The following is a 27781-nucleotide window of genomic DNA, read 5'->3' on the forward strand; positions in this document are numbered from 1 at the left end:
CGTTCTCTCTGTGTAGCCGGAAGTAGAGGATCCTCGCCGAAAAATTAAACTAGGAAGAAGAGTGAAGCCGCGGCTAGGGCTTGGGTATTATTTTGAGTTATTGGTCTCCTGTCAACAAGATTAAGAAATGTCGAATATGGAAAGTATCCTTTACTGTTGTTTTACGATGTTCGGTATATGCGATTGTAAGTAAATGGAAACCCTCGCAACTTGAACAGGCCTGGTCTATAAATAAGGAAGCAAAATAGGCTGGGAGAAACTAAACTTATCTGAAAGATACAGTAGCTCGAAATGATGTCATTAAGTGACACCAGTTCTACACTTTACTACTTTTGTTTTTTTTGGAAGGAATTCCGTATTTTGTTGACAGTTTGGTGTTTCAGATGAGAATATTGTGATCGTTTGTTTATATTAATAGAATGGTGACTATATTCTGTTTTTGTCTACGTTAACTATACTCTTACTGTATATTGTATGTGGTAGGGGTAGCATACACAGTACTACTGAGAAACGGGGCGTATACCAACCTAAACTTTATATAAACCACAATGAAGGTTTACTTTGAGGATGGCACTTTCATCAGATCGGGTAACGCTATTTTAGGTGGCGATTATACCCCCAATGTATAATCAGCTATGGATTTATTATTTTGTTCTTTTCTGAAAGACAAAGATAACTGAAGAGTTACGTGTAAGCTTTATCGTTACTAAATGGTCACGCGAAGAAGGTCCTCCTTGTAACAGTTTCAACACTCAGTGGTCACCTTATCCGGTATTCCTGCTTATTAACATTCAGTTAATAGCCTCCTGTTCCAAACAGCCAATCACATGGCAGGGATTCAACGTACGGCTTTCGGGTATGGTCAGGAGGTTTAGAAGTTCTTGGATCAAACATCAGAATGAGCAAGATCCTTAATTCAATTTGCTTTTGGTCATGATATTGTATGTTTGGTATCAGACATTTTATTTTCAGCATCCTAGGGAGAAATCACTAAACTACTAGTATTTTCACAAACTATATTCTTGGGGGTCTTAAAAAACGTCATCTTAGACGCGAGCATGAACAGTAAAATAAGAAAATGAAGACCAAGGAAAACATGTTTAGATTAGATCAGGGAAGATCAGGAGTAAAAAACAATACAGAAGTAAAAAGGCTAGCAGAAACCTGAGTAAGATAGAGAACCATGACGGTCAACTCACAGTTATCACACATCATCATCAAGTGCTCTTGACTATCTATCATATATATATTTTACATACATATAAAAATTGGAATGAGCAGCAGTTCTATGGATAGAAACACATTTTTAATGAATGAGAACATTAGAGGATGGTGAGACTTATTCAAATTAGCAGAAGGACCACAGATATCCAAAGTGCCTCTTTACACCAGTGGCATGTAAAGAGAAAAGGTGAAGACCAAATCAAGTTTATTCCTGTAAGCTAAAAAGAGAAGCAGGAGACAGAAATGAGAAAATATTTCCTGCTTTGACTAATCTTGATTCATGCTGACACAAACAGGTGATATGGTCAGATTTTGTCATTGACAACAGAAATTGATGAATGATTCATGCTTTGTGTTAAAAATGATACAGCATAGTGGTACTGTAATGGTGTGAAGAATTTTTTCTTGGTACACCTTAGGCCTTTTAATACCAACCGAGTTCTACTTAAATACAATATGAAATGTGGACAATCATGTGGTCACGGTTTACATTCATTTTCAAATATGTCATTCCAGCAGAGTCATGCATAATGTCATAAAGCAAAGATTGCATTAACTTTTGAACATGGAAATGACAGTGGCTTCAATTTACTGTGGTCACCAGATCTTAATATTTTTGAGATCAAGTCAAACAGGAGGTTCACAGCATAAATGTTTTGCTAAAAAATTCTGCAGGAACTGTGTGATGCTACTGAATCCGCATGAATCAAATCCTTTTCAGCACATTATTGAATCCATGCTTCAAAAACCTCAGGCTGTTAACTTCCATTTTTTTCTCCCATTATACTTCACAGTGTTAGGAAGGCTCAGGCTCTTGTGGGGACAGAAACAGGTCCTGCCAAGTACTGGGTGAAAGTATCAATATAGTGGCCACTGATAATACATCTAAGCTATAAAATAGTTGCATTATCAGCATGCCAACAACAGTGATTTGTAAAATGCTAATTTTATTGTAACACATACAGGACTGCACATTAATTTGACCCAATCTGTTTCAGAAGCAAAAGTCCTATATTTATTAGTTATTAGTTCCAAACTGTCCTTCATTGATGTGCAGTTCGTTATTTCTTATTAGGTTTAACTATGATAATTGTAGCCAGCTTAGGTTGCATCCGCACTTAAACGAAAACAGTCTCTGTGTACATTGTTTTTCTTATAGTTTGCAATACAACAGTAGCCTTCCCCTACACTGGGTATGCTTGCATTGGCAGCACACTCCTTTAAGTTAAATATTCAGAAGTCCATGGTAATCAAACTCCCATGTTACGAGGTGTGGCAGAAAAGTAATGAGACTGATTTTTTATTTACCAAAGTTTTTATTTTTTTCAAACATCAATGTTAACCCCTTCAAGTAGTTACCTTGGGCAGCTACACACCGATGGAGACGTTGTTCCCACTGTTGGTAGCAGCACTGGAAGTCTTCAACCGGTATGGTCTTCAGCATGTCCGTTACACTCTTTTGGATGTTTTCTAAAGTCCCGAAATGACGTTCTTTGAGGACATTTTTCAGTTTAGGAAAAAGGAAAAAGTCACACGGACTGAGGTCAGATGAATAAGGGAGCTGGGGAACCACAGGAATACCTTTTGAGGTCAAAAATTCTGTTATGAAGAGGGCAGTGTGACATGGGGCGTTGTCATGATGGAGCATCCATTTGTCTGCAATGTCTGGTCTCACGCGGATGACCGTTTTTCTGAGTCTTTCAAGGACGTCTTTATAAAAAACTTGGTTGACAGTTTGTCCTGGAGGAACAAATTCTTTGTGGACGATTCCCCTTTTGCCAAAAAAACAAATCAGCATTGATTTGATCTTCGATTTGCTCATTCGAGCTGTCTTTGGTCGAGGAGAGTTTGCAGTGTGCCACTCCTGACTTTGCCTCTTGGTCTCAGGATCGTATTCAAAAATCCATGATTCTACTTCCATCCAATTCATTAAGCTCCCAGTTATTAATTTTGCTGCAGAATGTGCTCCTCCTTACTGAACAAATAAAGTTTAAGTAATAAACATTTGGTTGACACTGTTAATGGAGTTATTTACAATCTGATTTTCACGTGGCTATGAATTTTTCACTAGAAAGGTAATGCCACCGGCTTTAAAACTGTAGTGACTGGTAAGTAATTTGATTTTACACATTTATGCAGCATTCATAATTTACAGAACACAATTTAGATGCATACAGTTAAGCAGCACAACGGGCACCTTGGAAAGCAACTCTTTTATGCCTGCTATGTTAAGGTTGAAGGTTGACCAGTCAGACCAACAGAATGAGCCGTTATAATGAGCAAGATCCAATCAGGGTAGGACCAAGAAAGAAACACAGACCAATCTGATTACAGTATTGTTTTTGAATAAACAAGTTGACCCTGTCCTCACTGAAATGTTGACAATTACATTTTAAGAAGTGTACTGCTTCGTTTTCAGGGGTCTTAAACGATGGGGTATTGTGGAGGAATGGCAAAAATGTAGACAAATGTTTGTGTTTTTAAATGAAAATGCATTAGTGTGGATGGGGCCATTGTCCATAATTGTTGATGATAAGGTGTTAATCTAAAATGAAACCCTTGTTCCAATCATTAGCAGCTAATAAAAAGAAATGAATGTGCTGAATCCCCATGTTGAATGGGCTAGTACAATAAAATGCATAGTAATACTGGATACCAATGACTCCTGGTGCAAATGCTACTAAAATACTATACCCAAATAACTTAAAATTGTAAATACTGACTTTTTCAGAAAGTGATCTAGAAGTCTGAATGACAATGTAATCATTTTAAAGACCTCAAGGGATTAATAAAGTACATCAAGTTTAAAAAAAAAAAGAAAACACACTCTGGAAAATTTTCTGATGTGCACAGCACCAGCACCCATAGCAGGGTTAACTGTTACAAATAAAAAATGAATCGAACCTCATATTAAAGACCCACAAGAAATTTTACTTTAAAAGGACAAGATACTTATTGATATCTCATGTTTAGAATTTACCAGATAAACTATGAAACTTTTTCAGGTTATACAGGTATTTAATTAGATCTTGTAATTCTGCTGTTATTCTAATGTCAAGCTACTTTTTGTTGCTTAAATGTGGAATTCATACATCTTGTTCTGGGTTAATTTTGATTTACAGTGTCTGTTATACCTGAATCCTTTTAACTAATTTCTGTCACATGACTGGCATTGCATCTATCACTCTTTGTCTTGCTGTTCAGTGCAGCTTTTTAAGCTGAGGCAGACTTGGTTTTCTAGGTTGGGTGTGTAGTTAAGATGCCCCCCTAAGTTGCTTGACACTCGATGTGTATCTGTCTCAGCCTGTTGGAAGAAGACCCAGAACAAGTAGAAGGGATTAAATCTCTTAATGGAAATGGGCCAGTTTTGAAATTCTCAATGAGAAGCTGAAAAATATTGCTTAGGGTACGAAGACTTGGGCTGTTCTGCTCTGCATTTTGCTACCATTGCCCTCTCAAAGAAAAGCATATTTAAAGTTACATGTTCTTTATGCATCAAACTCTAGGAATATCTATCAACATAGCATTGCTTTTGTGATTTGTTTGTTATTAATACAATATTAAGCACAATCAGAATAAACTTGCTTTTTTTGTTTACCATGGAAATATTTGTAGATTGAGGGTGGCTTGGTGGGTAGCGCTGCTGCCTTACAGTTAGGAGATTAGGGTTCGCTTCCCGGGTCCTCTCTGCGTGGAGTTTTCATGTTCTCCCCGTGTCTGCGTGGGTTTCCTCCAGGTACTCCGGTTTCCTCCCACAGTCCAAAGACATGCAGTTTAGGTGCATTGGTGATCCTAAATTGTCCCTAGTGTGTGCTCGGTATGTGTGTGTGCACGCTCTGCGGTGGGCTGACGCCCTGCCTGGGGTTTGTTTCCTGCCTTGCGCCCTGTGTTGGCTGGGATTGGCTCCAGCAGAGCCCCGTGACCCTGTAGTTAGGATATAGCGGAATGGATATTCGTAGAGTGAAATATGAAAGTCCAAGCATGAAAGAAACATTACATTTCATTTACTGTAAATTCAACTTTTTTATAATACAAAATTTCGGATGTATTTTCTTTTTACCTGTTTTTGTTTTTTTTTGTAAATATGCAGTGTGATCCTTAAAATTACCTGCAGAACATTTATTTAATATGAAGTTTGCTGCAAAAGAGCTTGCCCGAAATTCCAAGAAATGTGACAAAGAGGAGAAAACAGAAAAAGCCAAAGTTAAGAAGGTAAATTTTTGCCTTTCCACAGTTACTGTGCCATTGTGTAGAGTTGCCAGTCTTGTTTACTGGCCTAGCGAGTTCATAAATTTCTGTTGTTGTCAGTACTTCACTACATGTGACCACTAAAACTTCTAACAGGAGTTCTGCTTTTATAAACCTATATCGTTAAAATGCATATAGGTGAAAAATAATGATACATGATTAGTATCATGATCACTGAAAAAAGAAGCTATATCTGTTATATTTTTTCCTTCTTTTCTAGCCATACTATTCTCACTTTATAAAACATGGTATTTTAGCAATGTTCTGTTTAAAGACAGTTGCAACATTTAGCATATTATTTCAGCTGTGACCTGAAACTGTTTCTGGTAATTAAAAATATTTCATTAATTTGTCAAGTTAACTGTATGCAGAAAAAAGAATACTGACTTTACTTTAAAATCATTACACATAACTAAAGCTAACGTACTGCAAGTGATTATGTATGATGAAGGCCAGGTTAACAATGACCATGGAATCACACTAATCTCATGGAGAGCAATGCCAGAATAAAGATTTGTGTGTCATGCTTCTGAATAAGCAATTCACTTATTTCTAAGTTCCTTCTGTTGGTTTCTGTTATTTTAAAATGAACCAATAAATGAACAGATTTAATGTTTTAGAGATGTATTGGATGTTCAAAGTTCTGAAGTATGCCAGCTATTTTTTTGATGTGTAATTTTTGAAATACACATATTTTCCTTAACATTTTAATAGTATATTCCTTCAAGAAAACAGAGGATGGGTCTAACAAACTTTCATTTAAATTATAATGGGCCAATGATTATTGCTGTTTTACTCTCTATTCTTACACAGGCAATTCAGAAGGGAAATATGGAAGTTGCAAGAATACATGCAGAAAATGCCATCAGACAGAAAAACCAGTCGATCAACTTCTTGCGCATGAGTGCTCGGGTGGACGCTGTGGCAGCAAGAGTGCAGACAGCTGTGACAATGAACAAGGTATGTTATTTTTCCGGGTTTTGACTGGTTCTATATTTGTGCAACCACTATTCAAGGAAAAACAAACCATAATTGTGATTAGCTGAATTTGTGTGATTTGTTTCAAATAATGTCATGTTTATGTTCTTGTCCTTTTGGGGGGAAAAACACTAAGTTGTTAATTATAATAGTTATACGTTTTATCTTTCCCTCTGTCTTGAAGTCACCAAAACTGCAAGTTTCAATTCTCAGGAAATGCTACCAATGAAAACATATAAGGCACTTATTTGAGTTACACTAACAGTGATGGAAATGTACTCTCAATTAGAAATGTATTTGTTGTTCTTAATACTAAGCTGATTAATCTTGGATGACTGCACAAACGTAAGCAGTAGCATTATTTACAATACATCTAGTCAGTCATTTCTAAGCAAAAAATACGTAAATGTCTTAAAGGGCAAGCATTCCATTTCACATACTGTAATGCTTGAGGAAGCATGGCTTTCCATTCTGTGTCCCCTGTCTGATTTACTCTGTACATGCACAATGTTTTAATGCAAGAATAAAGTAATTGAATTTTACAACACTGTCAGACCTGTACAAGACATTTGTATTGTTTATATCATATTAAATGGCAGTTTGTTTTACTTTGTAACTGTGTTGAGTTCAACTTTGTCTTTAGTAAGAAATAAAGATTTTGAATTTTATTTTCAATGATAACAAGTTTTCAGTTTTACAGCCCATTGAATAAATATAATTTACGGAGAGAATTTAATACTAGTTTAAGTAAGATGGAGCGAAGTTTTATATTTAAAGCTTTGATAGCTAAATTAATTATTTGTGTTCTTTGTGATATATAGCCTCTTGATCAAAAAGCTTTTAAGGAACTAAGTTTACAGAGGCAAAAAGTGTACGATATGAAATCAAATGAAAATTGTGTAAGCATTATGTGTTGTAAAATGCAGTGCCATATCCCAACATACAACTTGATTTTTTTTGTAACATCTCTTTAATGTTCCCACAAAAATGTAGAAGTCTGTGTGCAAGTAAGACCTCACCTTAATTGTTAGTGGATGTAAGATAGTTGATAATAAAAAATGAATGATGTCTTTTTAATCCTTAAACGCTTTTTTTGTAATGTAAAGAGCACAAAATATCAGGAGAGACATGGGTGTAGTTATCGTGGTACACAATTAACACTGCAGGTAGCTGGCCACACACCATCCATGGGTGCTCTCTTATGCTGGCTGGTACACTAGTGACAAATGTACCATTTACTGGCTTCATGGTTAGTTAGTTAGTTAGTTAAATTAGTTTTATTTTTAGTTCTTAAGATGTATTTTTTATTAAGAATTCTTTTTGTGATTTAAAGGACTTTATTTGCTAGTTCATATGTTTTAAATGGCACAGTGTATTGTTAGTCTTTATTTTACTTGTTCAACATCTTCATTCACTGTTACTGGTTATTCCCCCCTCATTAAACTACTATAAGGACTTTCAGATGACATCCTTGCTCTTTTCATTTGGTACCTATGCATAGATAGAGAGAGAATATCATAAAATGAAAGACTTTAGCAATGTAATTACTTTTTTCAGTAAGTAATGAGTTAAGTAATCCTATTACACTTTAAGAGAAGTAATTTGTAATGGATTACTTTCTTTGAGTAACTGTTCCAATTCTGTGCTTTGATCAGTGATGTTTAGTCTTCACTTTTCCGAAATTTAATTTTTGGAATAGGTGCTCTGCTTCTAGGCAACAATATAATTTTTGTCCCTGATTGTGGTAGTCCCTGCCCTGTTTGGGTTCACGAGTCTTAACTGCAATGCATTCTCTGAAGTTCAGTCTTGACTGCAGTGATGAATTTAGTACATGATGTTACTTAACTAGTAATTAAAACATTTGTCACTTATTTCAAATACTCTAGTCAGTGTAAACTGAAAGATTACTCTAAGCAGCCTACTTGGAAATGCTGGACTCAGTGGTACATTTGTGTCCTGCCGTTTAATTGAAGCTGCTGGAAAACCCCTGGTTTGACTAGACAAGGAATATCAGTGGAAACAACCTGACAATTTACCTCATTAGAACTGCAGTTGTTGGTCAGACTAATGAGAAAAACTGCATTGCATCAGCATCACTTCAACCAATTCTCTCTAAATTCACAACAAAATGTATAACATGACTAAAGGAGTATCACACCCACTTTCCATTCTTTTCAGAGTTGCAAAATTACTTGTACCTAACCCTTTTACTGCTAAGGATGCTTGCACATGAGAAGGAGAGATGCAAGCAGCAAAACAGATGATGGTATATCAGAAATTTACACCAGTGAAAATGGACAGCTGCCTTCCAAGTGCCATGTAGCTTTGCTTGAGTTCCCCAATTAGAAAAGGGTGATGGGGGGAACAACCAATATGGAAGCAGAAATGAGTAATTATGAAAGTAAAAATTACCCCATCTGGTTTGGTAGGACACTTTAAAGATCTTCAGTAGCGGCAGTCACACCATTCTCAGTTTTCTGGAAACTTTTTAAAATGGCATAGCATGTTTTCGGCATCCCAGCTTTGAGTTTCCTCTAAAAGAGCATTTAGTTCCTGCAGCCAAATTTTGGAACACAGACACAGTACATTCAAACTGTCATCATTTAGTGACATAATCACAGTGCAGTTGTTTCACAGATGGCATCAATATCATTTTTATTTGTCTGTTTTTGTGTGCCATTTTATTAGTGCAATTTTTAAACTGAGTAATTTTCAGTTGAATTTTCTAAGAATCATTGTTTAGATTGTGTCCTTTTAGTTCTGCCTAATGCACTTTATCCAGGAAGGTTTTTGTTGAATTTAGTGGCATTGTCTTTGTCAGTACAGTTTCTCGATTAAATGTAATTTTGTTATGTTAAAGTTTGTATGTTTCCAAACAGAATTATCTATTTAGCTCTATACAGAGTAAAGTGCCTAAATATTATGGTCAAATAGTAAGTTTGATACTATGCTACAGAAGTCCTCAATCATGGTATTGAAGGGCCGCAGTGGCTACAAGTTATCTTTCCAGACAGTTTCCTAATTAGAACTCAGTCCTTGCTGATAATGAAATTGTGTATTTAATTCTATGCCTTGTTACCACTTTCATTCATCAATACAGATTTTAGTTACATTGTAGATCAGGGTCATCAATTACAGTCCTGGGTGTCTACAGTGGCTGCAGGTTTTCACATCAACCAATTTCTTAATTAGAACCCATTATTTACTACTAAAGCAATCTGCTTTTTAGGTTTAATTTTAGTTATCTTTCCTGTTACAATTCAGAACTTTCAATTGCCTGCTTTAGTTTTTAGCAGCTGCATTTAAGTTTTAATTGCTGCCTTTTTTCGTAACCAGACATTAGTTAATAATGAAATATGCTTCCTTTTAAACCTGTGCATATGCACCATGAAATATATGTTAAAAATGTTTAGAAATAAATGAGAGGGGAATTGGAAGGACTGTTATGTTTACGTCTGTTCTGGTCTATAGTGCAATTAAAATTTCTCTTGGGTGAATGAAAGCACTAACAAGCCAAATTGATAAACACCAATTTTCATTATCAGGCTTCTAACTAGGAAACTAGTTGGAAGGAAAACCTGCAGTCACTTTGGCCCTCCAGGTCCATGATTTAGGTCCCTGCTCCATTAAAATGTTTGTTAATTCCTTTAATGAATATGCTGGGCAGTACAGAATATATCCACAACAGACTGGAGCATGGCAATTACCCGTTCAAGTGTTATCTTGAGATATATATATATATATATATATATATATATATACAGTAATCCTCCTCGATCGGGGTTGTTCCAGACCGCCCGATAGGTGAAAATCATGAAGTAGAAACCATATGTTTCTATGGTTATTTTTATATATTTTAAGCCCTTATAAACTCTCCCACACTGTTTATAAATATTCCCCACCGAGTTATACAGCATAATCCCTTTGCATTCTCTTAGATATTAGGTAAGATTCATTGAAATTATGTATATAAACACACTGTTTATATACAGTAAAACCTAAATATTATTTTAAAGATATTGAGTGTCTCCGATATCACATGTTACAGCCATTACGATAGATACGATTGCCACCAGCAATAAATACGTACAATGCAACAAAAATAGTATACAGTAAATGTGTGTGTACAGTGACACTAAACATACGTACATGTACTAAGTACTGTAAGTAGAAAATTAATTATGGTTACTCACCAACAATGACACGATGACTTGTCCGATAACAATGAGTTTTATTTTACTGCACAACAAAGGAGAGCGTTACAGCCCTTAAAGGAGCCACTTCAGGCGATTGTGTAGCACTGCCATTGTTCTTCTTCTGGAAGTCTTTAATCCAAATCCCTAAAGCAGATTCCATCCAGACTACTGCCTTATTACATCCACTTACAACTCGTTTTGCACCCTGGTTAAAAGGACACTGCGGCCGTAGATCTTATATTCCTTTCCTACTTTTAAATAAAAGAATCATAGCCTTCAACAAATCCAAAACGCTTACCTTTTCGCAATCGTTAACATCTTCCGCTTTGCGCTCGGGCACGGCCCCTGAAGCAGTAGCAGATCGCTTTGGAGCCATAATGAAGGGCTTGACTATGCACAAAGATTTTATGTGACGTTTTTATGTCATGTTTTTTGTCACGCTTTAGATCAGGCTTATTTTAAAACCTATATATATATGTTTGGTATCATTCTTTTCAGAATTTATCGAACTTTAATGTGATGATGTTAGAACGCCCACGGTCCATTCACTTTTCATTCGTGTGAATACTATTGTCAGGCACAGTTCCTGCACTCTCAGCTCCAAGCGGGGTTGGAAATAAAAGACAAAGCGTAGAAGACAAAGTAGAATGTCCTAAAGAGGTTCAAAAATGGTGCAATACACATGCAGAGCAGGTTAGAGACTAAGAAAATACTCAAATTCAAAAGTCTTAAAAAACTGATAGTAAAGATTGCATTAGCACTAACACATGGAAATTATTACTCTGTGAAATAACGGAAGAGCGAAAAGAGATTGAATATATGGACATAGGTGGTATGACAGAAGTACAGTATGTAGATACTGTTTGGCTTTAAACTTTTAAGTCGGAGATTTATAGATTGTCTAATTTGTGTTGCCATCAGGGAAAAGTAGTGTTTCTTCCCAATGAAGAGGCGTATCTGCGAGAATTAGAAGATTTGTTGTTTGGTGAAAGTGAAATCCACATACACAAGTGGCAGAGATGCGAAGTGGTTGGTGCGAAGCTGGGGTGAGGGGGTTGGGGTTTTGGCGAGTGAAACGAGCAGGGGGCAAAATTATTTATTATTTATTTGTATAAATTATTCCAATTAATCATTTATACTGTATTGTACAATAATATTTAACTTGTTCTGTATTTTTGTATTAATAAAAATTGTCAATTAATTTTAGGTCACTAAATCAATGGCAGGAGTAGTTAAATCTATGGATGCCACCCTGAAAAGCATGAATCTGGAAAAGGTAGGGCAATTACCATTTAAAGCTAAGTGTCTCTATTTTAACACAAACCTTATTTTTGATTAATCACACTTCGGTCAGTTATGCTAGTGCTGGCAGCAAGCAGTGAAATGGAGAGCAGGTTGTAAATTCAAATTCTAGGAAGAGTGGTTTTTTTTTTTTTACTGTTCATCTCTGTAATATATTAATCTAATTGATTGTGAGATTGAGATTATAATTAGTTTAATAAAATGTGTCTTGTAAGCTGCATTTAAAGAGTATCTTATAATTTGAAACATTACAACTTAAGGGTTGTGAGCAGTATTGATTTTTAAGTCAAATATCCCCACAATTATATTTTTTAAGTATTAAGGTTAAAATTCTATAAATAAAGTAGTTATATGTTTTATAAAGATGTTTTTTAATCATGCTTTAAAGATATTTATACTAGTTTAGATGATACCTTGTTGCCTTTCTCTTAAATGAAAAATATACTCAAAAGCTGTTTGGTTTTTGTTCTGTGAGCTTTAGTTTAATATAGATTATTCTCTTCCTTTCAGATTTCTGCCTTAATGGACAAATTTGAACATCAGTTTGAAACTTTAGATGTTCAGACAGCACAGATGGAAGATACGATGAGCAGCACTACAACATTAACAACACCTCAGGTAAGGTGAAGTTCATTGTGTACAAGAGTGTATTATTAAGAAAATCTTTTTTGGGAATGTTGCATTATGAGATTTTACAGTCTATGTTTAGGATAGATGTTAAGGGGCATTACTGTGTGATTAAAATCATAGGACTACACCTTTAGATATTTCTTAGAATTTGAATGTGTCAGTGATTGATGAAATCCTTTTCAGATACTAAATCTACAAAGAAATGTTTTAACTTGTCTGTAATAGAAAAGGGTGGGAGATCACATTTAATTTTATTGATGGAAGGAAGAAGGATAGTAAACTGTTTTTCCAAACACATTTCTTTCATTTATTAATTTTTTTTGCACTTGTTATACACTTAGTTGTTTGTATGTTAATACTGCCGTATAAATGTTTATAATGACAACAATTTTCTAAGTATTGTATATTGTTTTGTAACAGCTTTAGGAAAACACAGCAGTCAGCAGCATTAGACATTTTACATTTGTCATCACACTCAGTGCATTTAACCCACCAAGAGGATATTTAGAAAAGGAGTAATTCAATAAGAAAGCATATAAATGTTTTTTTTATTTTAGGAAGGTTTTAAAATAATGAGTGTGTCATCAAGTATCGACTAAAGAGAATAAACAAATTCAATTTTAAGTTCCACTTCAGAAAATAAACATAAAGCAGCATGTTAGCTATTAAATCTTCATAAATAACAAGATAAGAGCTTTCGTCCTGTCCATGCTATTCCTTGCCTTGTTCCCAGTACAGGCTTAATTAAGCTCCTTATGAAGCTGAGTTTGACTAGGACATTAAACAAACAATTAAACTGAGACAAGCCATTCAACCAAACATAGCTCATCAATCTCTAGTTACCTAAGCAAATCGTCAAACGCTATTGTTTGTTTTCTGAAATCAAAGTAATGTGTATTAGTTTATTAGAATAGCTAAAATTTAACTAACGCACATACAGCACATTCAAAGAAAAACATCAGGAGTGTGACATTTGAAATTTAAATTATTTTAACTTGTCCATTAAGTATTACTCTTTTTAAGTGTTATTATTCAGCTAATGTTTCCTCTATATAATGTTATAAACATGCATGTCAAAACAGAAACTGACAAAGTGATTTTTTGACACCTCTGGTTTGTGATGTGGCATGAAAAGTGTATAGTTACAAAAGAGTTTGTATAAATGAAAATATCCTGAATTGTCTTGATTTTCAGTAATTCATGTGAAAATTATGAAGTAATATTTGGTGTTTTTATATATATATATATATATATATATATATATATATATATATATATATATATATATATATATATATATATATATATATATTGCTTTTAAGCAGTATTTATTTTTCAGTTACTGGAGAGAAAATGTCAGTGAAAACATATAGTAAATGTATACTACATACATGTTAATATAAATCAAGCAATTTGTTACAGTCATATTATCTATACTAATAAAAGGCAAAGCCCTCACTGACTGACTGACTGACTAACTCACTCACTCACTCACTCATCACTAATTCTCCAACTTCCCGTGTGGGTGGAAGGCTGAAATTTGGCAGGCTCATTCCTTACAGCTTACTTACAAAAGTTAATCAGGTTTCATTTTGAAATTCTACTCGTAATGGTCATAACTGGAACCTACTTTCGTCCATATACTGTATACAGCCATCGCCTGCAGGCCGGTCGGCGTGTGAGGCGGAGTTGCGTCATCACGCCTCCCACGTAATTGAGTACCTGCCCATATAAGGTCAATATGTACTCTTTGCATTATTTGACAGTAAAACTATTTTAACCATTCTATGATCTGCTTCTCGCACCTGAAAGAGGCCACCGTGGCGGATGTTAGCTGACTTGCTTACCAACCACAAGCGTTACCTGGTAGGTAACCACCCATACAGTCACATTGTGATTCAGACTACGAATGCATTGAATGTAATTACTCCGATCTACATACTGTCAAATAAATGAACCACACGCCATGGCGAAACGTAAGAAGATTCGCCGCTGTCTTTCTGAGGTTCGTTTCCCGAGAGGGGATGCAGTTGGTGTGTACGCCTGATGAGCACAGAATTAGGGCAAAACACGTGTCGTGTACTCTTTGCATTATTTGACAGTAAAATTGTTTCAACCATTCTATGATCTGCTTCTCACAACTGAAAGAGGGGACCGTGGCGTATGTTAACCGACTTGCTGACCAACCACAGGCGTTACCTGGTAGGCAACCACCCATACAATCAGATTGTGATTCAGACTACAAATGCATTGAATATATATATATATATATAACAGTGACAAAACAATTACATTGACAATCATGTTACGTTATTTTTAAAATGTTTCCTTTTCATTACTTCTTTAACACTCTACTTCTCCGCTGCAAAGCGCGGGTATTTTGCTATTCTTTATAAACCCTATGCTAAAAATGTCCCTCATCTTTCTTGTTACACAGAGGGAAATCCTCCTCTCTGTCTTATATGAATATTGGCACGCTTGGTAAATAAAAGCAAAATGGGCTGTGAAAAAATATTTTTACTGTTTATACTCCATTTAAAATATTTGCAAAAATTCTGACCAATATTGAGGTAAAGTAATTACAGGGGAAAAGAAGTGCTCATCATAAAATGTGCGGTTTTTAAAAATTGCTGCTGGGTTACAGATTGCTCTGTGAAGGAAGCAACTGGAACAGCTAACACCTGAACAGTAATTTAAAAGGCTTGACAGCCTGAGCCATCTGAAATTGTCATCTTCTAGAATTAGCAGTGCTTCCGTTAAAACTCTAAATATCTGCCAGCCTGCTGTAAATGTTAAAATAGACTGATTCATGTGCTTATCTGCTTTGTGTTTGTTGTTAGAACTTACACAATTACACAGTCATTTGTTTTACTTTCTTGTACTTTAAAACTGTATGTTTGGGATAGTGGAGGCATATGATTGTAGGTCCTGATGGTACAATGGTCAAGTTTTGTTGACTGGAGCATAGCCCTGTTACTTCAATAAAATAAAAAATCTGATCCCAAGACAGAGTCATTGGGTTCTTAAATGTAGAGCTTTTCTGATAAAAATGCCTCAAGCCTGACTTACCCAGTCAAATGGATAGTAGTTCTTTATACATTTACATTTCAGCATTTTCAAACTTGTGTGCACAATTTTTAATATCCCTGCAATACCTGCACACATTTCAGTTTTGGCTCATTACTCCCCCTTGTGGAATTAATGAATACTGCATACAGCTCCTCATATATCACAACAGTGACTGGCAAGTGAAATTAAATGGAAAGTTGTGCATTCTTTAGGGGACACTATTGTAAGTAGTTTTTTATTTTTCCTCAAGAACTAGTAGAGATGGTAACTAGAGAGGAGGATCTTCTTTCACATATTAGACATTGTGAATTCTATGGTTTGCTTGCTTACTCCACTGGGTGTAGGGGATTGGCTTCTCATAAACTTTATTATATAGCAGTTTCATTTGTGGAATGTCATGATGCCACTTTGTTCCCCTGATAAGGGGCTTAAGTAGGGAATGCATGGTATGGGAGGGACCATTTCATAGACAGAAAAGAAAGAAAATATGCAAACAATTTAATAACTTCAAATAAATTGAGACAGAAATTAAATGTCATCAGCTAACTTTGCTTACTTTATGCCATAAGGAAAATTAAAATAGTACTATTATTTACATCATGTTATTGCTGTTTTGCTTTGTGTAGGTAATTTTCACTGGTAGTTCATTTTGCAGTTTGTAATTTGATTATCAGAGAGATGTTGTATTTCACCATATGTCTAAACCAATTATTGATTAACTGTAGCTGTGTATATGTGTATATATCTTTAACTCCATTTCAGTATTCAATTAAATAAAATTGTAGTAACATAAAATTATCTACAGGCAAGTTGTTACCAAATTACAGAGTCTTAAAATGTCATAATTTGTCACTGTAATTGAAAATTGCAGTAGTTTCAGATTAAGCCTTTTTAGCACTGAAGGTAAATGAGTAGCAGTTGTTTCAGAAGATATACAAAGTGTCAAAGACTTTTTAAAACAGATTGGTAGAAGATTCATTTTTATGTAACTCGGTGAATAATGTCTCTATAGTTTCTTGTATTGTTTATTGTATAAACTTAAGTGCATGCTTTGTTATATGGACACATTTGTAATAAAGCATATTATAGCATTCTGTTGGCATAAACTATTTTGGTTTGTTTTTAGTGTGTAGTCTTTAAACACACAATGCAGGAAAATGTAATTATCCAGTTTAATATTTGTCACAGCAAGAACAAATATTTAAGTTTGCTTTTTAAAAAGATCACGTTTTTTCAGCTAAAATACAATTTAGTGAAAAAATATTATCATGCATATTTTACATTTAATATTTGTTACTTTAAATCTGTTGTAGAACCAAGTGGACACACTTATGCAAGAAATGGCAGACGAAGCAGGGTAAGTCTTAACACCATCATTTTTTATTGAAAAGAAAATTCAGTGCCAAGTGTTTTCTAGGTATATCATGCTTAAATTACTTTAAGTGTTGGCTTTTAAACTATGTTAGATTTTTCTCTAATAGATGTGTTGTTAAAAGTATCTTAATATTGGTCAGAGTAGGACAAATGTATTATTGAAATAGTAATTGAATATGTGTAAGTTTAAAACTGAAACACTCCTAATATCTTTATTTTCAATATTTATTTTTAGACTGGATTTGAATATGGAACTTCCTCAAGGACAGACTGGCTCAGTGGGTTCAAGTGTTGCATCAGCAGAACAGGTAAATATGTAGTTGCTTATGAATGTAATCAAACTCCTATACTCCAGTAATCTGGAAGGGCAGTGTAGCTTTGATGGTGAATATATGACACCTAATATGTATTGTTCTACATAACTTGCATTTTGTGGGCAAGTTAATGACTAAGGCATTGGAGTTGAATTGTTACTATTACAAATTTAGTCCTTTTGCTCCCTTGCCCTCTGAGATCAAGCAAATCACTTTACATCCATGTGCCATATTTATAAAAACTTAAGAAGAAAATACATTTTGACAAATGTACTGTAGTTCTTTATTTGTAACTTGCCATACAGTATAGCTTATTATTTAAAGGGAGCTGTGTTAAGTTTGTGTTTCTTTGTATAGACTGAGTGAACAGTATGTTTTGGTTTAGGAGACATTACTAGAAAGTCATTTTCAGTCCCAGTTTTGGTTCTAAAAAATACATAATGAACCGTTTTTTTAAAACCCAAAACATTTTTGTTTTTAGACAGTTAGATAGATACTTTATTAATTCCAAGGGGAAATTCACATACTCCAGCAGCAGCAGCATACTTATAAAAAACAATATTAAGGAGTGATAAAAATGCAGGTAAAACAGACAATTACTTTGTATAATGTTACCCACACCTCCCCACCCCCAGGTGGAATTGAAGAGTTGCATAGTGTGGGGGAGAAACGATCTCCTCAGTCTGTCAGTGGATCAGGACGGTGACAGCAGTCTGTCACTGAAGCTGCTCCTCTGTCTGGAGATGATACAGTTCAGTGGATGCATTAGATTCTCCATGATTGACAGGAGCCTGCTCAGCGCCCGTCGCTCTGCCACGGATGTCAAACTGTCCAGCTCTGTGCGTACAATTATTTTGCTGTGTGTAGAAAATGCTGGATGTGTTAATGCATGGACCAGCTGATGCTAAATTTAATACATAGCAAATTAAATGGAATTTTGAATAAAGTTCTGTGACTTTTCTTATTTCCAGACTTAACCTACTCACTCTCTCTTTGATAGCTGCTAATTGTATTTGTCTTTACATAAGTTGCAGTGAACTGTGTTAATAGCTCAGAGCTGCCATTAAACAAGACAAGAATATATTTTTAAAAAGTTAACTCATTTTGTGATGTTTTTTATTTGTGTATAGAAGTAATAAAAAAGTGTAAGTGTACACTATATCTAAATAGTATTAAGAAACATAACAGACATCCTCTGTGAATTAGTAGAAAACAGGAAAAAACTACTAATGAAAAGGCAGCACAGAAATGCACGTAACTGAAATAAAATTGCTGCTTACTGTATGGCTTATGAATATGTAAAGAATATGGAGTTAAAAGAAATATTAGAAATGCATCTGGAACATATCCTGCAACAAATGCAAAAATAGTGACTCTAAGAGGTTTTGTTGATCTTTATTTGTCCTTGTAACTAGTAAAAGTATCGTAGTATTGGGAACAGGTGAAAAGTGGTAAAAGCACCAAAGAGAAAGTAAAATACAGAAAACAACATTTAAAAATGTATGAGGTTTTCTTTAATGATTAAATCTTTAATATGAGTGGAGATCCTACTATAGTTTAAAACAGTTAAAAGTTAATAAATTACCAAGCCTATGCACCATTACTTAAGTTTGCTCAAAGGAATATTTATTAAGTTTTATGTTTTCTCGTTTGGACTAGTACTCCAGAAATACTATTTTGAAACGCAAGAACAGGCACCATTTTTTTTAATTTATTAAAATAAACTTCACATAAAAACACAACATCCCATGGCAATATAGTATATAATGTGATTGTGAAAAAATAATATTGAATAGAAAAGAAAAAAAACACTTATCCTTTAGCTTCTTACTCTTTCTGGAGAACAAACACACCCTTTATTTCCAGGTCTTCTAGAACAGATTCATACCGCTGCTGATGTAACAATCCTAAATGGTAAAATTCAGTAGTCACTTTAAATGGAAAAAGTTAGTGTTCAGTGTGTGTTTTGGTGTGGATATCTATTTCGTAAGAAAGATTGGTTGTTTACTTAAGTCTTTCAGTTGTGGCAAATAAGGCTTCATTTCACTTAAATAACATCACATTTTATCAATGTTCCTTCATGTTATAAAAAAAACTGTCAGACAGAACAATAAATAAATTGCCCAGTCATACTATTATCAATTATTTAGTCTGGGATTTAAAGAGTTTCCTTTGATTCATCAAAATGCTTGGGAAAATTATTGGGAAAAAAAAATCCAGAAAAAAAGGTAAATTAAGTTTCACAGTGAATGCCAGTAAAAGGTCAAGCTAAACTAGCCCTTTTAGTCTGCTTTATTGTCTTAGAAAATAAATCTATCAGCAGAATTAAACCTTTATTTTTATTACAAATGTCAGGAGCCACAGATTTTAAAAGACTACATTCTATATGTTTTCAGTTCCTCACTAATTTTTCGTGTTTTTTGTACTTTTAAGGAGAGGGTTTTATTTAGGTGCTTGCATCAAACTTCATTTGTTTGAATAAAATTAGTTTTTTAACACACATCAGCATCCACTCCTCCTTTTTGCAGACCTACTTAAAGAATTAGTTATTTTTAAATGTCCAAATTTTTTCTTTAAAATCATGATATATATTAGTTTCCAACATGAAGTTGCAGTCTAAGCAAGAAGTTTAAAACAAGATTAGAGTGTTCCTTTCGAGGAGGAAAACGAAGGAACAGCCCTAACAATAGAACAGCCAACAAGAAGCAAGCATATGAGCTGGAATGACAGTCTTCCTGAGTAAAAGTGGACAGGTGCCATCTACAATTCAGAACCTACAATGATCTTTCAGTGTGAATAGTCACCAACACAGTTGAGTTGTTAGCAGCAGGGACATGTGATCCCTTAGACTGGAATTTGGGTACATTGTCCAGTAGTCATTTGGTTGATGGCCTGGTCCATGGCTTGTTCCTCTCTCTGGTATGACTTGTTTTCGCTTGGAACCGGACAATTCACTCATTTATTTTGTTACAACACAATCTCACAATCTACGATGTGCTAGAAAAAGTTTCTACCTGCAGGTGCAAAGATTTTTTTGAGATAATAATAATGAGAGTTTTGGTAAATATTAGTCAGTATTGCAGTACTTAATCTGTAATATTTTTGATTATTGTGAGTCAGGGGCTAAGCCCATCAGGAAACACTTCCTAGGGTAATAGTAAACTGTATGGACAATTTTATATTGGATGTGTTCCTCGAGGAATTTTTAATGTTTTTAAAAATTGTGTTAACCGCAAGGGCATTAATAGGGAAAGAACTTTGATCCATTATTGAGTGGCTGGGATAGGTGTAGTTATGGAATAACGAAGGTGGGTGTACAAAAAGGAAATATGTTTAGTGGAACACGACTTCATGTGTAGTTTTTTAAAGTTTGTGAAAATAATATCTTGCGAGGTGTAAGGTCTGTTTCATTGGGGGTAATGCCTATCAACAATAATGCTAGCAGCAAAACAGATGGTCAGTACCTAGTCTCTGCTTGTCTCTCGGTCAATTTGTTTTTAATGGTCAAAATGATTAATGAAGGTGGTAAGCTTAATTTATAAATTTCCATTCTTTGTATTCATTATGTTCCAAAATAAATCCCCCAATTAAAAAAATAAAAAATAAAGTTCCATTATGGTTGTATCTTGTTTGACCATTGTTGTGGACTCCACTCAATTAAAAACATATTCATTATAACAAGTAAATCATCACAATATAAAATAAAGTTAATTTTAATATACAGGAGTGTGTAGAAGTAGGTTTGCAGTTATTCATATGGAAAAGGACATGCAGGTTATGATTATTACCTCATAGCTTTATTAACTCAAAAGAAAGCCACAGTGGCACTGTATACTTAGGTACAGTCTATGAAGTACTCAAATTGCCAGCTTTGCATACTGACAACTGTAAACCTACTTTTGCCTGCCCCTGTATATACCAAAGGAAAAAAACATTCAAACTATTGGCACATAACCTTTCCTGTTATGCAAACTAAATATCAACCTTTCTCCTGAGAGGGGAATGTGGAGCAAAAGGGTATAGGTGAATGAAAACGCTGAAATCGGTCCCATTAATATTAAAACTGACAAGAGCACAATGTCACAAATTCTTAAATTCCTAAACAGATAAGGTCCACATTCCCTTGTTCAAGAATATGCTGTCTTAGAATTAAAATCATGTACAAAAAGAAATTTATATTTCACTATGACTAAGGTTAGCAGGGTAATTTTGTTTAGAATTTGTTTTTCTACATAAAGTCCCTTAATTATTTCAAAGATTACTTACATCAGAAGAAATTATTGTAAAATACATTTATTATCATCTTTTTGTTTTACATATCTCAGCTATGTTTCTTTAACCTATTATTCACTTGATTAAATTAACACATACATTTCTACCTTAGGCTTCAGAATTTTTAACGTGTCTAAAATGTTTCATTAGAACATCAAATTATAACAAATAAACCAAATCTTCTATCAAACATTAACATTCTGTTCTATTTCACATTTAAAATATAAATTATTTATGACACAAGAAGAAGATGGGAAAATAAATCAATATATGACATGCATCAAACGAATTTATTTGTATATAATATGCTCTGAAGGTGGTTAGTGTGTCATACTATTGCACACTGAAAATTGAAGTTTTTCTTTGTCAGTTAATTTTTACAGTACTTTAAACAAATATTCTAATATAAAATTTGTCCATATTTAATTTCCTTTACCCATAATTTCGTGTTCAGGCTAGTTGCTAATGCATGCTTTTTCACTGATATGTACTGGAATTTTTCCTTACAGCTTTTCCAGTGTGTTTATTCTGTAGAAAAATCACAGCCTACCTTTTGTTAGTTTAGCCCCCTTTTGCACAGGACATCTTAGTATGTAACACTACCTTGACTAGAAGCCAGAGCTTGTCATCTTCTTCTTTATTGTTTCAGAGAATATGTCTCCTTTTACTTTAAATTTACTTCAAAATTGCTAAACAAACCTCCTTTTATCAGACAATGGCCAGTACCCAAAAGGAAGGTAGTGCACATATTATTTCTAGACGTTTTCATTGCACCTATTCATATTGCTAAACACAGAGAAGGAAACTTATCCTCTACTAGGACAAGTCTGATAAAAAAAACCTTTTCGAGTCAATAATTAGGCAGGAGAAAAGCCTTTCCCACGTACTGAATAGGGAGCATTCTTCACAGCAGTGTGTTACAGAATGATAAGAATAGTAAGGGCAGAGGTCTGTTTTATAAACTGAAGTTGCATAACAATGCCAATCAGTGTATACATTTACTCAGGTTGGTTCATTGGCTTACACCCAAAAGCCACCCCCCTTAAAATGTCTCTGTATGTAACAAATGTCCAGTCTTATTGTTTACAGGACTTCTGGTGATCTCTTAGTCATCTTTTTAGTACATTTTGTGTATTACATCAACCTTCCTCCTAGTACATGTGTTCAACCATTTCAATAGCTTCCTTCAAGACATTTTCAAACAAATCCTTCTATATTTCAATGTGCATTGCAAACCAAAATACATAACTACTGTTACATCTAAATTATTCTCTCAAAATACCATGGTTGAAGAAAAAAATAAGTTCAACTTGAAAAGTAACAAACTTATCCTTTAATCCAATTATAGAGACTATGTTTCATTTTACCTGCAGTAATAAATATTTCTATTTTGCCTGTTTACTTAGGCCAGTTCATTAATTTGCCAGTACTTTCTTTCTTGTGTAAGTCATTAATCTGAAAACTATACTCATCCAGTTCCTTCATATTCAATGTTATATCTGTTTCATTTTAGTCAGTCTATTAAATATTTCACATGAATTTAATGTTTAATTATCCATCCATTTCATCCATTACTGTTTGGCACTATACCTTTATTTTGAAAAATATTACATCTTATATAATATACCTGCACTGAACATTAACTGTACATTTTTTTTTATCATGAACACTAAAGACCAACTATGCCAATGTTTTGTCTGAAACAGAAGTCTTGCCAGAAACAGTTACGTACTGGAAAAAATTTTAGACATTTTAATCATAATCATTTTGACTGACGTGTCTTTAGTTTATTTAATTTCAGTCAGGATTTCAAGGTCCTGCACACAGTGGTGAAAAAAATCTGACTTTCTCTGTATTTACCATAGGAGGACAACTTATGGAATGAATGTACCAAAGTATATGCAACATTCTACTCTACGTTGTTTGAAAATTCTGAACTTCAAAAGTTCAAAGCTTGGGTTTTGGATTGAACACAAAATTGACAAAAGTCCTTTTTTCCTCATCCTTTGTGCCGACTATTGTGCATTCATGGGCAGAGGTTTGCATCATGTTAACACCAGCATTACAAAATTTTAAAATTGTAGTTGTAAGTTACCTAAAATCCAGTTATATCTTAACACTGCACCGTGCAATTTGTCCACAAAATTTCATAAGAAGGCTGTATAGCCAAACCTTAACCCTCTTTCCTTTTCAGCATGGAAATAACCTTTAAATGTATTATTTATATATATATATATATTGTGGCAGTAGGGGGCGCTAGTGCTCCCTTGAACCCTCAGGTCCCACGCAAGACACTGGATAAAAGCCCAAATATTCTTTATTCTTCTTTATCACAGTGCACCAAGCACCTTCCACACTACTCATGTATTTAACTAACCACTAAATAAACACAATAAACTCTCCTCCTCGCCCAGACACTTCGCCCTCCTACCTCCCAGCTCAGCTCAGCGTCTGGACTGGCTTCTAGTCCTTTTATATCCCCTGACCCGGGGGCATTCCTGTCCAATCAGACCACAGTTCCTTATTCCTTCCGGGTCAGGGCAAACAGTCCTTTTCTTCACCCCGGGAGCACGTCGCTCCTTCCCATCACATGACCGTAATGTACTCGCGGGTTATAGGGCACACAAGAGCTCACGAGCCCCCCTACAGCGACTCCTGGTGGTCCCCAAGGTGTCCAGTAGAACTGTGTATAAACACTACATAGTCCATGAGGCCCTGCTGGAACTCGGGGCACGATCCTGCTGTCGGGAGAGCTCCTCCTGGCGGCCTGGGCCGGAGCACGAAGCCGGCAGTCCTCCACTATATATATATATATATATATATACATATATATATATATATGTATACACACACAGTGGGATGCAAAAGTTTGGGCAACCTTGTTAATAGTCATTATTTTCCTGTATAAATCATTGGTTGTTACGATAAAAATGTCAGTTAAATATATCATATAGGAGACACACACAGTGATATTTGAGAAGTGAAATGAAGTTTATTGGATTTACAGAAAGTGTGCAATAATTGTTCAAACAAAATCAGGCAGGTGCATAAATTTGGGCACCGTTGTCATTTTATTGATTCCAAAACTTTTAGAACTAATTATTGGAACTCAAATTGGCTTGGTAAGCTCAGTGACCCCTGACCTACATACACAGGTGAATCCTATAATGAGAAAGAATATTTAAGGGGGTCAATTGTAAGTTTCCCTCCTCCTTTAATTTTCTCTGAAGAGTAGCAACATGGGGTCACAAAACAACTCTCAAATGACCTGAAGACAAAGATTGTTCACCATCATGGTTTAGGGGAAGGATACAGAAAGCTGTCCCAGAGATTTAAGCTGTCTGTTTCCACAGTTAGGAACATATTGAGGAAATGGAAGACCACAGGCTCAGTTCAAGTTAAGGCTCGAAGTGGCAGACCAAGAAAGATTTCAGATAGACAGAAGCGAATAATGGTGGGACAGTCAGAGTCAACCCGCAGACCAGCACCAAAGACCTACAACATTATCTTGCAGCAGATGGAGTTACTGTGCATCGTTCAACCATTCGGCGCACTTTACACAAGGAGATGCTGTATGTGAGAGTGATGCAGAGGAAGCCTTTTCTCCGCCCACAGCACAATCAGAGCCGCTTGAGGTATGCTCAAGCACATTTGGACAAGCCAGCTTCATTTTGGAATAAGGTGCTGTGGACTGATGAAACTAAAATTGAGTTATTTGGGCATAACAAGGGCGTTATGCATGGAGGAAAAAGAACACAGCATTCCAAGAAAAACACCTGCTACCTACAGTAAAATATGGTGGTGGTTCCATCATGCTGTGGGGCTGTGTGGCCAGTGCAGGGACTGGGAATCTTGTCAGAGTTGAGGGACGCATGGATTCCACTCAGTATCAGCAGATTCTGGAGACCAATGTCCAGGAATCAGTGACAAAGCTGAAGCTGCGCCGGGCTGGATCTTTCAACAAGACAACGACCCGAAACACTGCTCAAAATCCACTAAGGCATTCATGCAGAGGAACAAGTACAACGTTCTGGAATGGCCATCTCAGTCCCCAGACCTGAATATAATTGAAAATCTGTGGTGTGAGTTAAAGAGAGCTGTCCATGCTCGGAAGCCATCAAACCTGAATGAACTAGAGATGTTTTGTAAAGAGGAATGGTCCAAAATACCTTCAACCACAATCCAGACTCTCATTGGAACCTACAGGAGATTTCTGCAAAAGTCGGATCTACTAAATATTGATTTCATTTCTTTTTTTGTGGTGCCCAAATTTATGCACCTGCCTGATTTTGTTTGAACAATTATTGCACACTTTCTGTAAATCCAATAAACTTCATTTCACTTCTCAAATATCACTGTGTGTGTCTCCTATATGATATATTTAACTGACATTTTTTATTTTAACAACCAACGATTTATACAGGAAAATAATGACTATTAACAAGGTTGCCCAAACTTTTGCATCCCACTGTATGTATGTATATACATATATAATTTGTTACTTACTAAATATTGATTCCCATATTGTGATTAGAGTAGACTTACTTTTATAAATGATATTCCACAATCTCAGTAAATCGCTTTCCTTAAATGCTTGAAACAAGATGCTTATTTAGGTAACATACAAGCTATTTAGACATTGAGTAACTAAATATCATGTAACCACTTTCTTCAAAGTATGATGCTGATTTTGACACAATTTGGTAATTCTCAAGTTTTAGCAAATCTTACTCATTGATTAAAAATATTGCAGTTGCATTATGTGAAAATTGGGCCTTACATTTTAAAGTGCTGAGTGTTTTTTGAGTGTTTTTGCTTATTGGTGGAGTGGATTATTAAATTTCTTTTTCTGTGACATGTCTGACATTTTTCCAAAGTAAGTGGACCTCTAGGCTGATTATTGATTGAAACAGTAAATTGTTGTGCATCTTTCTTTTCAAAACAGAAATCTGTTTTCAAATTTAAGCTTAGGCTATAACCTTTCCAAAGAACATTAGTCTCTGCTGGAGACTATTTTACAATTCCATGAAACCTTTAGCTACTCTATGTTGTCCTTCCATTTAAAAAGTATTCATTGTCATTGTCTTCTAATATTGTCTTTCAAAAAGTAATGTTATTTGTTGACCAATAAAATGGAGGGACAAATTATTTCAAAAGTTAGTATCATTATTAAACCTGGCTAATAGCCAGGTGCAGTGCATTTTCATTAATTCTTTATTTAATAATATTTGAAAATATTCCAAAGCTGCATCATAGCAGGTTCAGTTTGTTTTAAGTTAGGGTCTTCATTATTGTGCAAGTCATATGTTTTTGATAGTTTTGTATTAATTTATGTTTTTTTTTAACTTGTCATTTTTGCAGGATGAACTCTCTCAAAGGTTGGCCCGCCTAAGAGATCAAGTGTGAGAGACTGAAGATGATTGTTTGCACAATGGTTCGAATGTATACGTAGTGGACATTCATTAAAGTGATTCTATTTGTAATGCCCAGGTTACTTCTGTTGCTTCATTGCAACATACAACATTTTTTCATTCAAAACTACCATACTTCATTTTGTTGGTATATTTTTTCATATTTGTAAATACCCACAACTGGCATGCTATAGCAGACATTTTGCTATATCATTTGGGTTAGATCATGAAACAGAAAGTCTAAAGTAACCAACAGAATCCTGCATATACAACAAAGAGGTTTGTACGATTTTCTGAGTGAACTCTAATGCTGTAACCATACACACATTTTCACAATACTAAGTCAGTTTAACCATAAAAGCACGTTGACAAGCTGAGGACGTCATTTTGTTGGGGAGAGGACATATGCCACATCAATTCAACCTTTCTTTCATTAAAACTTTAAATATTATTTAAAAGTATACGAGGTTACCTTTTGTAAAAATGCTATAATACTGACAGTTTGTAGAAACAAAATCAAAATGATTATCACATTTATATGTACCTTTAAATATTGGTTACTTATGACCATTTGTTTGGTGGTGTTTTCATGTGTTTGTTTTGGATTCCTTTTTTTTTTTTATTTTATAGTATTGTCTTAATTTCCTTTGAATTTGTATAGATGTTATTGCTTAAAAAATGGCCATTCTCTGCAGAATGAGCTTTGCCTTTAAATTGAAATGTTATGAGATTTAAAATAATTAAAACTTATTTCAACACTGAA

At 34.7% G+C, this 27781-nt stretch overlaps 1 protein-coding gene across 1 annotated transcript; it reads left to right on the forward strand.

The window, feature by feature from the left end:
- chmp1b (chromatin modifying protein 1B) lies at positions 1-27781 on the forward strand. Its single transcript, XM_039765964.1, has 8 exons — positions 1-143; positions 5339-5436; positions 6286-6432; positions 11854-11922; positions 12459-12566; positions 16961-17004; positions 17257-17329; positions 26969-27781. Exons 1-8 carry the CDS (start codon positions 128-130, stop codon positions 27011-27013), a joined length of 600 nt encoding a protein of 199 aa, XP_039621898.1. The 5' UTR covers positions 1-127; the 3' UTR covers positions 27014-27781.

The sequence above is a fragment of the Polypterus senegalus genome, chromosome 10 (genome assembly GCF_016835505.1).
Source record: "Polypterus senegalus isolate Bchr_013 chromosome 10, ASM1683550v1, whole genome shotgun sequence".
Lineage (NCBI taxonomy): Eukaryota > Metazoa > Chordata > Cladistia > Polypteriformes > Polypteridae > Polypterus > Polypterus senegalus.